A 17,500-nucleotide genomic window follows, 5' to 3' on the forward strand; every position below is an offset into this window, starting at 1 on the left:
CAAAATGACAGTCTTGACCATGAAGGCTAATGGAGTCTTGCTTATAAACACGATGCTGGAGCTCGAGACCGTAGTAATATGAAGATTAAACCTGTATAGATTTGAGAAATAGCGGCGCAAATTTCTATCGCAGGTAAGTAACATAAAAGCCTTTGAATTTAAACTGAATAATATACTTTTTAATATATTTAGTAAAATGTTGTATTACCGAAAATGTTTTCATACATCCTGTAGAATTGAATGTCGAAAGCAAGTGCATTAAAAGCAATGCCATTTCAAGACACTATGGAATTTGTGTACAAGGATAGTTAAATAGTAAAATGTTAAGTCCATATTTTATTTTATTTTTTTTTATTATCTTCTTTTTTTTTTTTCTAAGTATACAGTTACACACTCGATCACAAACAGCGCAAAAACTTGAGACTTCACGGGGCTGTAACTCTTGGCAAAATTAAGTGTTTTCATATGTGTGATTTCTTTCAGCTGAGTGACTCTCTCTCTCTCTCTCTCTCTCTCTCTCTCTCTCTCTCTCTCTCTCTCTCTCTCTCTCTCCTCTCTCTCTCTCTCTCTCTCCTCTCTCTCTCTCTCTCTCTCTCTCTCTCTGCCCCTCCTGCGGTTTTGGTGCGGTGCTTTTGTCTTCAAAGAGCGTCGATGCTATTAATGACGATATTGATAATGAAGCCAGTTGCGATCGATGAGAGAGAGATATTAATCGCAACAAGGCTATCAGATTTACAGTGCACTATAATAATGATGATGATGAGGATGAAGATGATGATGATAATAATAATAATAATAATAATAATAATAATAATAATAATAATAATAATAGTAATAATAATAATAATAATAATATTTTACAATCATTTTATTACTATTATTATTATTATTATTATTATTATTATTATTATTATTATTATTATTATTATTATTATTATTATTACTACTACTACTATTATTATTATTATCATTATCATTGTTATTATTGCTTGTTGTGGTTAGTAATAGTAGTAGCAGTGATAGTAATAGTACTGGTAGTCGTAATAGTTGCAGTAGCAATAGTAGCAGAACCACCACCACTACCACCACCACTAGCAGTAGTAGAAATAGTAGTAGTAGTAGTAGTAATAGTAGTAACAGCAGTATTAGTAGCAGTAGTAGTATAGTAGTAGCAGCAATAGAAGTGTTACAAGAAGGGAGAGGAGGGACAGTAGGAGCAGCAGCGGAACATGTTGGTGTCGTTATTCGTAAAAAACAAAGAGAAAGAAAAAAAAATGTGGTCAGTTTCGTCATAAGGTTTTTCCTCCAGAGTCTAAAGGGTTTTTCCTCCAGCGTCTAATGAGGAACACCCATTGCGAAACATAACGACAACGAGGCGGCCGTAACGTTTCCTCCATTCGTAAGACAAAAGTTCATAGGCTTATCACAATTTCTTTTTTCTTTTACTTTTTTTTTTTCATTTTCATCTGTGCAGTGTTCGATTATAGGACGAAAAATCGAAGCTTCACTGGTGTGTGTATTCAAAGAAAGCATGAATGGCGCATGATTCTTCGATTTAATGTGATGTGTGCATATTTGGTGTGTCTTGTGAGTCCCTGAGCGTGTGATTGACGCCTTAGAAGTTGTGCCTTTCAGTGTAAATTTTCGTATCTTGTTTCATATTAATTTTCATGCCAATTATCATGTACAATTTGTGTTTCTTTTTTATTATGTTGATTTACTCGTCACTGCTGCATATGTGAAAAAAAAAAAGTACTGATCTTTTTTAGAGTTGGCTCCAGTAATGCACGGGGATGGAAGCACACAATACATAACAGGACAAACGGCTACACAGTTCACTTCTTACCTGTACTATTCTTTATCGGCAGATGATTTCAGGCTGTGATTATACAATTTTTGTCCAGTAATTCCTTATGTACCGAGCCGTAAAGAAATCTGGTTTTCTCTTCAAGGTTGATGATACACGTTCATGTGTTGAGGTTTGTGTCTGCCTGCCCAATCCCACCTCTTTTTACCCTCTCACTGCAGATTATGTCACCTCACAGTACAAAATTATACCACTTGTCCTCGTTATCTTTGACTGAGAACAGATAACTAACTACATGAATAAGATAAAAAGGATATCAGAAAGAGGACCTCGTCGGAGCTGAGCACATCAATATCATCAGTGGCAATGGATGGCAAATAAAAAAAAATTCACTGTCGATATAAAAGATTTTCTAATATAACTTTTTTCTCTGTTGTGCTGCAGGCGATGAACGAGCTGGGGGAGGAGGCAAGTGAAGGGCCGTGGCGGCAACCCGGTGAACACCCTTTCTCTGCCGTCACCACTGCCATGCTTAACATCAACAGCAACGAGGAGCAGCAGCACGTCACTCTCCTCTATGACTACTACAAGCCAGACGGGTGAGTAAATGACGCTTATTCATTGGGAATGTAACAGGGAAACTTAGGCTGAAATAGGAGTATTATAAGTTATTCTTTAACGTTTAAATTCACATTTTTGGAAAGGAATAAAGAAGACTTGCCGTGAAGTTAAAGAAAACAGTTCACTTGCTTCAGCCTGAGTTTTCTGTCACCTTTCCCATTCATCTGTCTCACTTATGTCCCACATATTCACTTTTAAGCATTACAAGTCTAAATAATATATACATAGGTTGTGCATACACGTGGCACTTATTTCATTCACACAATAATCATAAGAGAAAGTTAACGCTCAGTCTAAAGTCAGAGTTTTCACAAGACAAAAAACAAAAGGACCTCTGCTGCAAATCTTATGCACGCTTCTTTACGAGACGTCAACTTCTGTGTGTTTTTATTTACTTTTTTCATTTTTTCTTGTTTTTCATCACCATTTTGGAAGATACAAGTAGCACAGTTGATTAGTAGTTGCCTTGATGTAGTGAAGGATGCCCAGCCCAACTAACACGTGTCGTCTGGTTACCCGCAGGCCGCTGCACTACGATTACTACAGGCCTGAATGATGGGTTAGTGGGACAGTGTGTGTGTAGGCGCGGCAGTAGGCGGCTGTTTTATGGGGCTTGTTTTTCCTTGTGTGTGTGTGTGTGTGTGTGTGTGTGTGTGTGTGTGTGTGTGTGTGTGTGTGTGTGTGTGTGTGTGTGTGTGTGTGTGTGTTTACGTGCGAGGTTTGTGTGAAAACAGGTAAAGTAGTAAAATATTTAACACTGACTTCTCCAATTAAATAGCGTTGGTGTTGGCCTAAGAACTGAAAAAAAGTTTTGGTGTGTGTGTGTGTGTGTGTGTGTGTTTGTGTGTGTGTGTGTGTGTGTGTGTGTGTGTGTGTGTGTGTGTGTGTGTGTGTGTGTGTGTGTGTGTGTGTGTGTGTGTGTCTGTGTGTGTCTTGTACTTTTATTTGTTGTTTTTCCTAATTTTCTCTGCTTGTTTTCGTTTAATTTGCTTGTGGATATTTGTTTGTTAATTGAAGCCTTTTTAATTCGTTTGCTTTACATTCTTACCTTATTTTCTCTGCATGTCCTTGTTTGACTTGCTTGTGACTACTTATTTGTTTGTTTTGCATTTTTTAGCTTCTTTTTTTTTTTTTCGCTTGTGAAGGCATGCTCGTTAATTTTTCCATTGTTTTCTCTTAGCTAGTTGTAGTTTACATGTACCACTTTAAGTTCTATAAATACATGATAGACATACTATCTACATGTAATTTAAGACTGAAGGAAACTACACAGAATCAGCAAATCATCCTGACGGCTTCTTCTTGTTCTTACACCTTAAATAATATTATAATTCGTACCTTGTCTGATATATTGACTTTTTACTTACTTTTAAGACTCAGGTATTCGAAGGCTTACCTGTTAATTGATTTCACTGGATAGAAACTGCGTGGTGGGCCTTTATCCTGGTAAGAGAGAGAGAGAGAGAGAGAGAGAGAGAGAGAGAGAGAGAGAGAGAGAGAGAGAGAGAGAGAGAGAGGGAGAGAGAGAGAGAGAGATAAAGTATTCGTTTTAGCATATTCCAGGAAAATTCTCCAAACAAACGACTGAGGGTTTTTTTTTTCTTTTTTACCTAGAAACGGAGATGATCTGGTGTGTTTGGTATTTCCATTCTGGGACATTTTCACGCCAAGGAAGTTTTTCGAGGTAGTTTAGGTAGCATTTCTCTCCCGCAGCCTCGATCTTACTGTGGTATTTATTTCCCAAGGGAATGCCACGTACTCTTTTTATTTCCTTTGTTTTCTCACTGGATTCCTGGAAACTTGGAGAACGACAAAACAACACGAAGGATCCCCCCGCCAAGGCTCCTTGACCCCCCTCCCGCGTGACCTCTCGCATGCCTCCCTGAGCTAATTGTGTGTGTGTCTGTGTCTGTGTGTTGTGTGTGTGTGTGTGTGTGTGTGTGTGTGTGTGTGTGTGTGTGTGTGTGTGTGTGTGTGTGTGTGTGTGTAAAGGGAGATAGTTGAGTGTTTATTTTGCGTGTTGGCAAGGGGGAGGTTTGGGAGTAGAGGTGTAGTTGGTGTGTATAAATGTTTGTGTGAATGTGTGCGTGGGACGAGGAGTAGTTTGTGTGTGTGTGTGTGTGTGTGTGTGTGTGTGTGTGTGTGTGTGTGTGTGTGTGTGTGTGTGTGTGTGTGTGTGTGTGTGTGTGCGCGCGCGCCGCGCACTCTCCCGCTCGCGCGTCCGTCCATCTATCCGTCTGTCTCTCTCTCTCTCTCTCTCTCTCTCTCTCTCTCTCTCTCTCTCTCTCTCTCTCTCTCTCTCTCCTCTCTCTCTCTCTCTTACTGCGTGGTAATTTATATTTCTTGCCATGCTTTGATCCACCAGTCTGGTCGTTAAGAGATAACCCTTATCACCCTCACAGCATTAGGTGTTGCACGTTTTCTTTTAGCAAATTTTTATGAAATCTAAGTAAATTCCTCAATCTTCCGGTAGTGGGGAGGGGATATTGATATATTTGCAACCTTAAAAATAAGATAATTCAGACACAAGAGACATGTACGTCGAGAATAGATTAATATTTTACATACTCGTACATCAAAACCAGTTTTCTCTGCTGAACGGACAACGAGGAAACACTACTGTTGTGACTTCCTGTTTGGATGTGACTTCTTATCAAACCCAGAGACAAGCTGCACATCGAAGTTAACGGGCGGCTGGGGTTCTCACGGGAAGTGTATACCGGGCGCCGCTGTGGGGGCCTCGCCGGGCTGTTTATCCTCAGCTTGGAGGACGTGGCAGGTCTCCAGTTGTTTTTTGCTCAACCTCAAGACCTCCGTGTGCCGTCTTGTACTAAGGGGGTACGCACAGAGAGAGAGAGAGAGAGAGAGAGAGAGAGAGAGAGAGAGAGAGAGAGAGAGAGAGAGAGAGAAACTATCTTCAATTGTCTATCATGGTGACCACTCAGCCTGTTAGTCGTCATTACTACCCATACCGTCACGTCCATGATTCCTACAGTCGTCACCATATCCACACTCCTCCACATTCCTCACTCCAGACCCACAGCGTGGCACGAAGCCTCCGTGTCTCTCCGTATCCCAGCATTAGGTGTTTTAGGAGAGGACCAGCATGAGGCTTTTAGCATCTGAGTGGACACAAACCTCGTGTTTTCTAAACTTTTAAACGGACAGACTCGGATGCGTTCTTGAGCACTTTCCGTCTTTTCTTTTACTTCAGGTTATGCACGATATTTTAGACGATAATTATAGACCACCTTATTTTCTTGCACCACTAGTTTCCCACGGTTGGAAGTGTCATGGAGGTAAATACATTCTGGCCTTGACTTTATGTATCATTTTCTCTCGCTAAGGACCACACTTTCCTTCCTCTGGTCCACCACATAAATTTTAATGTTTAGCAAAAGTGCTCCGTCACCCGCCACGTTTTCATTCCCCGCCATTGTTGTTGTAGTGTTCCCCAGTGGTTGTTTCCTAAAGCCGCGGTTGCTATGCGCTCCTGGCTGATGAGTAGTGCTAAGGGGCAGGATTTGCTCTTTCCCAACGTCTCCCTGCCGCCCCGTCCAAATGATGGATTGCTCAGGGAATTACCGAAAAAAAAAAGTTGAAATTCAAAATCTTGAGGAATGTTCTACTAACTCCCATCCAGCGACCACATATCCCAGCAGGTCTTCAGTAATGACGAGGGGATTGGCGCCGAGGGATAATGCCCTGCTTTCTGAGTGACGATGTGCGTGTCTTCCCTGCCCGCCGTAATCCCGCCGCTGAGTGAAGGCGGAACTCCAGACTAATACCGGCTGTTATGGAGTGAATGTTTGTGTGTTTTTAGCGGTGAGCAATAAACAAGACCGGTTACTTTTAAATTCACACACACACACACACACACACACACACACACACACACACACACACACACACACACACACACACACACACACACACACACACACACACACACACACACACACACTCTCACACAAAGGCTGTCACACTGAAACCTGTTTTTGTTTTTGTTTTTTTGTCAGCTTCAATTAAATTCACATTGTGTTCACTAGAAAACTAGAAAACACTACAGGATGATCACAGGACACACGTGGAGACGTAAGCTGTTTGCGCCAAAGAACACCTGGAGCTGCGGCCCCTCGGTGCACACTGGAACTGCCCTTGCCTCCCCCTGCTCGCTTTCGTGCTTACTTACCTGTTTGACTACTCGCATTTCTGACAGCCTCCATGGCCTTAATTATGGCGAAGTGATGGAATTTTTGACTAGGCTCATATTAACACACTAACTAAGGTAAGGTAATGTAATGCAAGGACTGGAAATATCAAGCAGCATGTAGCACTTTGGTGGATCTTGATCTAGCAAAAGAGGAACGGATCGAGGGGATGTCGCAGTCTGACGGGAACAAACGAAGTGTCGGTGCGTAGCGTCCTTGCATCTTAGGGATCATTTCCATTAATCAGCCTCGGTTTGACACAACACCTGAAAGTTGCCCAAATCAAGTACGCGATATCAAATTATGGCAAAGAAAAGCAAAACACACAGACAAAAAGTCAAGGTTGGTGCTGATTCTGTTGATGGTCCAAGGATGCAAATGTATTCCTACCAAGAGAGAGAGAGAGAGAGAGAGAGAGAGAGAGAGAGAGAGAGAGAGAGAGAGAGAGAGAGAGGAGAGGAGAGGAGAGATGAGATACATTTAAGAATACAGGGAGGCAATGAAAACCAAGGGAATTGACACAAAACAACGGAAAAGCTGGAGATGAATAAAGAGAGAGAGAGAGAGAGAGAGAGAGAGAGAGAGAGAGAGAGAGAGAGAGAGAGAGAGAGAGAGAGAGAGAGAGAAAGAGATTAATACTTACACATCAGATTTCGTCCCTCCACTTTTCAGCAGTTAATATTTTTTTACGGAGGTCGATGCTACGAGAGTCTCCAGTAGAAGCATCAATCCTTATCTTAATCATTAATATCATGGACGTTTGGAGGTAACGAAGAGCGAGGTCCTAAAATTTTAAGATCGTCATATATTTTTTTTTGCCGTGCCTTTGTCTTTCTAGGCGAAGTGATCAGCTGGAAATATCACACACACACACACACACACACACACACACACACACACACACACACACACACACACAGACAGTTATCACAAAAAAGACAACAACAATAACAACAATAGTAACATCAACAGCAGCAACAATGACAACAACAACGACAACAACAACAACAACAACAACAACAACAACAACAACAACAACAACAACAACAACAATTATACTATTACTACCACCACCACCACCACCACCACCACCACTTACAATCTCCAATTCTTCACCTCTCCCAAGCGACACATGAGAACCACTATTTCTGAAAACTGACCACCTTTACGCCTACTCCAAGCTATTGTTATGTAAAGAAAAAGCTCCATGAAGCGTGAGGGTGACTGAGTAAGAGGGAGGAATGGAGAGGAGGATGTCGGTGTGTTGTGGTGTGTGGTAGTGGTGGGTGAAGGACAAGGGGGGTTTGCTATAGGACATAATAGGAAGGAGATAAGGGAAAGTACATGATAGGAAGTGTTAGGTAAAAGATAACAGGGCGATAGACACGTAGAAAAATGTAAGATACGTCGGTGAGGTGGAGAGGACAACAGAAGATAAAAGAGAGGAGGAAAAAAAGAGATATAGTTGGAAGTAGGAAATGAAGAAGAGGTAACTAATAGAGAACCGCCAGGTAGAGATAAGAGTGGACTGAAGAAGGTAAGGAAGCTACAGGAATAGGCGGAGGAAGGCAGGTGATGGGTGATGGGGAAGGACGGACATAAGGGAAGAGGGAGAAGAGGAGGGACAACAACCTCTGTCAGCACCACGGGGAGCACTCGCCCACTAATGAGGCTCCAGTGCATTTTTTTGTCAGTTTGTGTGTGTGTGTGTGTGTGTGTGTGTGTGTGTGTGTGTGTGTGTGTGTGTGTGTGTGTGTGTGTGTGTGTGTGTGTGTGTGTGTGAGTGTTTGTGTATCAGTTTTGTTGGGAGTTGGGAAGACCCGTCTCTTCTCCCAGCAGAGGCAAGATATACGATTTCAACGAAAGGCTGAGAGAAAACCATCAATTTTACACTCTAATCAGGCTGCCAGAGATTTTCCTGATACAGCTGCTAGAGTTCCCCGCCGCCTATTCGTCTGTGTTCCTCCTTAGTGTTGTGGGCGTGGCCTTCATGTAGGAAAGACACAGGACCCTGCGGTGATTGGCGGAAGATTAAAGGGGAAGATGGCTCATGTAAATATTTTAGGGGGGATTGAAAAAAAACGAGATGTGACGAATTACCCTTCAACAAATACTTGAAAATGTATTTGTCGGTATTTTTGTTTGACAGCAAGACTTCTATAATTAGAATTTAACTTATGTCGATAGCCTTCAGGTATAGTGTGTGTGTGTGTGCGTGTGTGTATGGTAGAAAGAGAACGTTAATGGAAATATGTAGATTTTTTTCTGTAGATTTTAAATTAAGGTTACGTTTGAGTATATCACAGCAATGACAGTACGTGGTGGCGTGGGGGTTTCGCAGTATATCGCAGCCCCGCCCATTTATCAGAAGTACACGGTTACATAATATTTAGTCATGTTTGTATTTTTCCACCGACTTGCCGACAGCTACGGGACGAACCTGACTTTAATGTATTGTCTGTATCTCCTCTGACGCGCCTCATCCACTACTTCTGCTACTACTGCTGCTGCTGTTGCCACTACTACTGCTACTGTTGCTCCTGCTGCTGCCCTACTATGTACTACTACTACTACTACTACTACTCCACCACCACCACCACCACCTCTACAAACACTTCACGCTCATACTTTGCTCAGCTCCCACCAATCTTTGGCAGCCTCTGTCCTCAGTAGCAACAAATCACTCTATTTCGCTGAGGGATGGTAGGCCTAAACTCCTCCTCCTCCTCCTCCTCCTCCTCTGCCCATAAACCCAATCACCAGACATTCAGGAGTTGAGGAGCAGACTACTCGGCCTCGTGGTGGTCTTTTAAATCCTTGCGAAAATTCCTGTGGCTTTGCTGCCTCTCTCACCATCACCACCACCATCACAACCACCATCACCACCACCATCAGCACAGCAGCCCTTCCATCACTCCTGCCGTCACCACCACCACGACTTTCACCACAGCATAGCAGCCGCCACAACCCACCCCCACCACCACCACCAAGAACAACAACAACAAGAAAACAGCAGCAACAACAACAAAAGCAACAACAAAAAACATCAACCACCAATAACAACAACAACAGCAACAACAACAACAACAACAACAACAACAACAACAACAACAACAACTGCAACTACTACTACAACTACTACTATTACTACTACCATCACCACCACCACCACCACCACCACTACTACTACTACTACTACACTCACTCCATCATTAGCTTCTGCGCCATCACTGCACGATAAGAGCCTCTCGTTGCCTTATTTTCACCACGCATACACAAGCATCCTTCCCTCCTATCCTATGTCCTTTATAATGGCTAACATATCTCCTGATGTTTGGTCGTCTTTTGTGTTCCTTGGTATCTAAACTATAGCGTTACATCCCATGTTTTCTTTGGTCGCTTTCATTAACCTTTTATTTTCTGTAATCTGAGCGGCGCGGTGTTTTAAGAAATTTTCCACTAAACGACTACAAATGAATTATGGAGATATTAAGCCTCGGTTTTTCCACTCTGTTAATTTTTAAACGTTAGGTTAATGTTTTCTTTTTTTTTTTCTTTTGTGTGGTCGTGTACGAGAAAGATAGTAGATAGTAAACACAAGAATGCTGATTTAGCCTTTCCCAAGTATTTAATGATCACTATTTATCCCCAAGTTGAAATCCTGATGATACTGGTGGAGGAAAAAACAACAACGAGTATTTGTAGACATCACGTTTTAGTCCGAAGCGCACAACCACCGTTTTAAGAAGATCCTTTCCCGTAAACATTGAAAGGAAAAGAAAAAAAAACACATATAGCACTCTTCTTTTCCAACACACCGGTTAAGTCTCTCCTTTCCCATCCTTTTCCCTCCCTGCTGCGACTACCAAACTTTTTTTTTTTTTTCTACCTCAAACTGTGTATTACCCGAGTTATTCCCACACCTCCTGAAGCCTTCACCTCTGTCTCACGACCTCTATGATTCCCATGCAGATCATAAAAACTCCATTATTTTTAACTCTGTTTTTTTTTTTTTTTTTTTTATACTCGTACTTTAACTTTCATATATTCCGAGTCCTATTCGCTACAATATTATTTTTTACTCATCTCAGTTCATCTTGGATATGGGATGAGGGATCTCTGTTGGGGGGCTGCTCCTTGCTATGGCAGTGACGGGAGGAAGGAAGGAGTGAAGAGAAAGGAGTGGTGGAGCGGCTGATGTGCGCCGAAAACCTCTTCATTCTAAGATATTCGGTTAATTTTTTCCTCTCCTCCTTGAAGCACATCGCCACCCTCGCTCCCACACTTGCTTCACTGTACATCAGAGCTTATCACTTCTGCACTCCTCGTCTTTTCCTCCTCCCCTGCTTTACCATCATATACATTGCTGTCCACCTTCTCGTATTATTAATCCTCATCCCTCTCTTATTATATTTTCCTCCTCGTCCTCATCCTCCTCCTCCTTCTTCTTCTTTTTCTTCTCCTTCTCCGTCTTCTCCTCCTCTTCCTCCTCCTCCTCCTCCTCCTCCTCCTCCTCCTCCTCCTCCTCCTCCTCCTCCTCCTCCTCTGTCCGCTCCTTCTATTGATTTTTCTGCTCATTATCATCATCATCATTTGCTTTTGCTTTTTTTTCTTTTTTTTTTTCCTTCCTCTTCGTCCTCGTCCGCTTTCCTCTTCTACTTGAGTTAATTTTCGTTATATTCATCACCATCATCGCCATTATTCCTTCTTCGTCTTCTTCTTTTTCTTTAACCTTATTTTTTCTTCCTTCTCTTTCTCCGATCTAACCTACGTACTCTTATTGGCTGGTCTATTATCATTCTTCATCATTATCATTATCATTTCTTCTTCATCTTCACTCTATTCTCCCTAACTCCTCCTCCGCTCCTGCTGTTGCTCCTCCTCCTCCTCCTCCTCCTCCTCCTCCTCCTCCTCCTCCTCCTCCTCTGCTCGTATTTTGGGATTTTGTTACGCGGCCACAATGCATTAGTGGAGCATTATCAAAGTGGCGCCTCCTGCCGTGTGTTGCGCTCCTGCCCCGCTGAGACCATCTCCCGGCCGCAGCGTGGCTTGGCAAGGCTCAAAAAAATTATTAGTAAAATGTAACAGTCTAGGATAATAAGAACGCCGGTAGGGCAGCGCGAGAAGTTGAATAGCGGAGGTAAAGTGGGTGCGAGAATCGTGTGTGTGTGTGTGTGTGTGTGTGTGTGTGTGTGTGTGTGTGTGTGTGTGTGTGTGTGTGTTTCATGACCCGTGAGATTAGTAAGGAGCAACTTGCAGAGTAGAATAACCGGCACAAATTAATGTACTGTACTGCAAAGGTTGAATGTAATAGGTACGTACGTATGTGGTGTTAATTGTATAGCTGAGTTTTCCGTGTGTAAATATACCTGAGGCTTTTCCATAAACCTATCCTTTAGTGAGGTTACGAAATGCAATTTACATTTGAGGTTTGCCTTTCATATGTCTATTTGCCTTTGAGTCATACCATATCATAATCTACGAGTAACTAACAACGTATGCCACACCGGTAGTTTAATCTGTGACACCGTGATAAAGGGCAACTCTTCCTACGTCCCTGATAACGAGAACCTTCCATTACACGTATCCATCTCCGGCTCATTTTATTCCCCATCTTGCATATGTAGTATCTTGCATATCCATCCGTCTGTCTCCCCCCCCTCTCTCTCTCTCTCTCTCTCTCTCTCTCTCTCCTCTCTCTCTCTCTCTCTCTCTCTCTCTCTCTCTCTCTCTCTCTCTCTCTCTCTCTCTCTCTCTCTCTCTCTCTCTCTCTCTCTTTCTGAACACCTTCGCCCCTTCCTCCTTTACTTCCAGATCTCGACACAGTTCCTCTCGCTTGCCGCCTTGAGCCTGGCGACACACATGCACTTGACACAACAATAAGGGCTTGGCGTGTAGCAAGGAGGGAGGGACGAGTGGCCTGCGTGCTCTCGACACATAAATATTTACAAAGGGACTATTTTCTTAGAATTCGAAACGATGTGAGTGAGCTTGTTGGTGTTATCTGCGAGTCCCTGGATTAACGAAGGGATCTCCTCCTAACAAAGGATGCAGGAATTCACTTTGATATGTCCACAGTTGGAATAAATTCTGCATAGTCTGCTTATTTGAGGTATCTGAAAGAAGAGATGCCTTTTTTTCATTGTTACAGGATTAAGAATTTTCCTAATTTAAGGATAAAAGCGTTTACATATTCAATTTTACATGAGATACAAGACGTTTGTTTTTTTCAATTTTGTTTATCATTTAGATTAATCGATGCATACGTCTACCACACACAGACGGGGAGACCGCCGCATTGTTTTTATAACCTTGCCTTCCGTATATGTTCATATGTCTATTTTTTTCTCCCCTCTCTCTCCACAACACGCAGTATTAAGGCGCCACTCAATATAAATTGGGGCAGATTGACCTTCGGAAAAAACAACACTAAATCAACCAGTTATCTCGGCTCGATAGATTCGGTGCTTCGTAAACCTAAATTTATGGCGATTTTTTAAGGCATTGTTGACTTGCTTTACCCGCCTTGGGTGTGTATAAATAAACCGGTTTGCACGCAGCGACCCTCCGTAAGCCCGGCGCTGGACGCATGAATCCGGTAAATATGAGGTTTGATGTAACCATTTTTCTCAAAAATTTAGAACCCTCTTTCCATGAACAGGCAAACGGCTCGATGTTTATCGGACATGCAAGAGCAACATATCCAGAAATTTGCATATAAGAACTTAATGGTCGAGACAGTGATAGCGCACTCAAATATATATACAGTACCAAAGTGATCATGCATGCAAGTGAATTCGTCCAAGATAACAATTGCTTGCCACAAAGATGAGGAAGCAGGGGGAACAGGCATTAATTATCGTTGGATTTTGCCGCTGACAGTTAGGCAACCTTCAGCTCAAAGGTTTGGCAACACTTCACAAGTCTATATACGTACGTGTGTGGAAGAGGAGGAGAAGGAGGAGAAGGAGGAGGAGGAGGAGGAGGAGGAGGAGGAGGAGGAGGAGGAGGAGGAGAAGCAGGAACTTCATTTCAGCACGCTGAGTATGTGTCATAGTGCTGCCGTCCATCACCTTTATGGCCTCCATCACTCAGCACTTGCCATCTTCTTGCTCTAGTCTAATCGCTGAGGAGTGACCGCCAAGCACGACCGTCAGATGTGCTAATAGTCCTTGAATTGCATAGTGCTGTAGTACAGGAAACATTCTCTACGAAGGTGAATTGCAGATTATCTCTGATGAACACCTACGTACGTATGTAAGTAAATGGGGGTATATTTCCAATCTCTCCTATCCGTCTTATGCAGTGAGTGTTCTTCACATCCAGTTGCCGACGAGCACATGTTATAACAATGAAGTATTAAGTATTGGTCTGGGTAATGTGCGCCTATTTTTTATGCAGTACGTACGGCTCGTTATTTCATTCATTGTCACGCACTACATGCATCTATACATCTATACAAGCTGCCATCTACCTCACACTTTATGGGTAATTTAATTATCACACACACACACACACACACACACACACACACACACACACACACACACACACACACACACACACACACACACACACACACACACACACACTACCTAGCACCACCTACACGCACACACATCGCTCGTAAATAGTTTAAATACCATGTATGCTGCCGTCACAACAATTCACCAAAAAGTAATGCGTAAGACTTGCCATTAAGGCCACACTCTCTATTATCGGAGGTGTAGATCTCCAAACTTACCTTGGTTCTCATAAGTCACGGCGTCACCCCACACAACATCGCAGCGCCCTCGCCACCCCGACACTAACCTCCACGCCCCAGCCACTTCACTCTCGCCGCCACAACACGCTCTTCCTCACCTTTTTGCAACCCTCGAGGCGCCAGCTGACCTCCGCGACACACCTGGTCACTACATCACGCTTTAGCAGCTCCACAACGCACCTGAGCAACCCAACACGCCCCTTGTGGCCCTCAGTGGAAGGAGGCAGATACCGCACGCCCAGTACCGACCACAACAATACACCGCAGTAGATCGGTGCAGATTGAGTTGAGAACCAGACTCCCAAAGCTTAATAATTTCGTCAGCACTCAAATTATTACTGGAAGAAGTTGGGGAAGGAGTCAGAAATTCAGCTTTGAGTTGAGGAAGGAGAGGAAAAAAACAAGCAAAAGTAAAGGTGGATGTAAGATTTCCCTACCTGATCTTGTTGCACCTCAGGCTACAAGTTCCTTCATTAACACTGGGCCCGGTGAGGCGCGAGTAACTCTGGCATTGTGAAGCTGATGAGGTGGAAAGCGTGGTGACAGGGAGAGGCCTTGGGGGAAACGCGCCAGAGAAAGAGGGCTCCACTCTCACACGTCCCTCTCGCCTTTCTCCCTTTATGTTTACGTGTTTATGTGCGTTTTTTGTGAAGGTAGTTATATAGAGGCATCACCGCGTATGATTGCGTGTACAGCACATGTGTGTGTGTGTGTGTGTGTGTGTGTGTGTGTGTGTGTGTGTGTGTGTGTGTGTGTGTCTGTTTGTCTGTCTGTCTGTACATAGAATCAGAGACGGACTTTTAAGTATGCAGAGTCACGGAAGAGGAGCCGTATTCATGCTTCATTAGGCAACCACGTTATCTATCGCAGGCTACAGTCCACTGGCTTTCACTGCTACCAGATACACGGTCCCTCGGCCATCATTAGACCCCTTTCGCTCCTCAAGGTAATTTTCACAACTCGGATAATTGGGTGCAGAGGGGCGGGGCTGAGTGAGTGCGACACGCCGCTGATGGGTGGCAGAGATACGAGCCGAGCTGCACGGAACCGCCCTCTCATCACTGCTCCTCTAAATGCGCCACGACTGTTATCTCTGCGAAGAATCAGTGGCCAACCCCAAAGTTAGCATCAACATGGATGCCATTCATCTTCCTGTATTTACTACCGTTACGTTGTGGCCGCGAGAAACACATACATCGTTATATATACAGAGTTGTATTCACAGACCATCACTCAGCCACAGGTCTTGTTCCCGGTGCTCCTGGCTGTTTGAATTCTCCGGCGGATTGTTCTTATTTGGAGGACTTGACTAGAAATATTAATAAACTGGATTGATATTAAGCTTTGAAGGCAACTTAACGTGGAGATATTTTTTGAATGTAAATTTTTATGATTTCCATCTTGCACTGTTAAGGGATACAGTAATGATGGTACTGAAAAAAATAAGATGCGGAAATTCATATTAGAGATAGCTTATCTCTTCCGTGTTGTACTCAGGAAGTACTGTTTGAAATGAAACGCTATTGTTATTAATCCATGACAGTAACGAAACTAAATTAAAAGTATGATGATGTTTGTTAAGAATTATTATCTAAATTATACACTAAGCTTTGCAAACGTTTTTTTTCATAGCTGCGCACGCACACACACACACACACACACACACACACACACACACACACACACACACACACACACACACACACACACACACACACACACACACACACACACACACACACACACACACAGGGACATTATTAACATGCTTATTCTCTCTCTCTCTCTCTCTCTCTCTCTCTCTCTCTCTCTCTCTCTCTCTCTCTCTCTCTCTCTCTCTCTCTCTCTCTCTCATTTATCTACTTCTTTACTTATTTATTTGTTTATCCATTTACCTGTCTGTCTGGCGCACAGGAGGAGGAAGTGGATGGAACATAAGGCGTGCTAATAACACGGCATTACCTTCACGGGCTACCACCGCGCCGCCCTCGTGTCACAGCTGCATTAATCATTTGTCCTCCCGTTGCCACGCTGGTGGTGTCGAAAGAGGGCTTATTTATTAATTTGGAAAGATTGCTGTAGTTGAGAGAGAGAGAGAGAGAGAGAGAGAGAGAGAGAGAGAGAGAGAGAGAGAGAGAGAGAGAGAGAGAGAGAGAGAGAGAGAATTACCGCAGACTACCACCGACTATGAGAAAAAAAAGAAAATATGGCAGGAGTACTTAATAATTGCAATAGTGTTAAGGATAATAATGGTAATAAAGTAACAAAGTAATAATGATAATAATGGTGGTGGTGGTGGTAGTGGTGATGATGATGATGATGATAATAGTAATGTATGATAATGATAATAGTAATAATAATGTGTAATATTACTTATGATGATGATGATGATGATGATGATGATGATGATGATGATGATGATGATAATAATAATGATAATAATAATAATAATAATAATAATAATAGTAATAATAATAATAATAATAATAATAATAATAATAATAATAATAATAATAATAATAATAACAATAATAGCAATGTGATGTTCATGATAATATAATGATAACATCAACAATTTACTATTTTTCATTAATTATTTTATCATTTTCATCATCATCACTATTACTTGAGAGTTTTTCTTTACTTTCTCCCCTCAAGTGAACTTTCAGTGCCAGACAGTGACGCGTTCTGGTCACTAAGAGAGCCTGGAGGAGGCATATAAATACAACCCTAACTGTAAGAAGGCAGTCTTAATTGGACCCTACACGATCAATATTATTGACACAATATATTGACTCATTTTTATTGTCCAATAAAATATCAAACTTTATTTGATGTCTTCAATATACGAGTATTGTGTCATTCTTCAATACCGTCCCTTCACTGTCAATAATATTGTACAATACGGAATATTGCGCTATAACATTGATCGTGTAGGGTCAGCTTTAATACATAACTTATCCCCTTAGTTGTTAATGTTCTATATGTACATTTTTTCCCTCCCTTATATATGTAGATACAAATGAAACTACTCTAATCACCACAAACTTATCCTCCTGTAGCAGAGAGAGCAGGGCATGTGCGACCAGTGCTGCT

General features: G+C 42.4%; 1 protein-coding gene across 1 annotated transcript in view; it reads left to right on the forward strand.

The window, feature by feature from the left end:
* The window catches only part of LOC135097575 (protein grainyhead-like), a 235,375-nt gene that overhangs the window by 11,397 nt on the left and 206,478 nt on the right, over nt 1–17,500 (forward strand). Inside the window, 1 exon segment of the mRNA XM_063999498.1 lies at nt 2,252–2,406. Coding sequence (XP_063855568.1) covers nt 2,252–2,406 — 155 coding nt within the window.

The sequence above is a fragment of the Scylla paramamosain genome, chromosome 4 (assembly GCF_035594125.1).
Source record: "Scylla paramamosain isolate STU-SP2022 chromosome 4, ASM3559412v1, whole genome shotgun sequence".
NCBI classification, from domain to species: domain Eukaryota; kingdom Metazoa; phylum Arthropoda; class Malacostraca; order Decapoda; family Portunidae; genus Scylla; species Scylla paramamosain.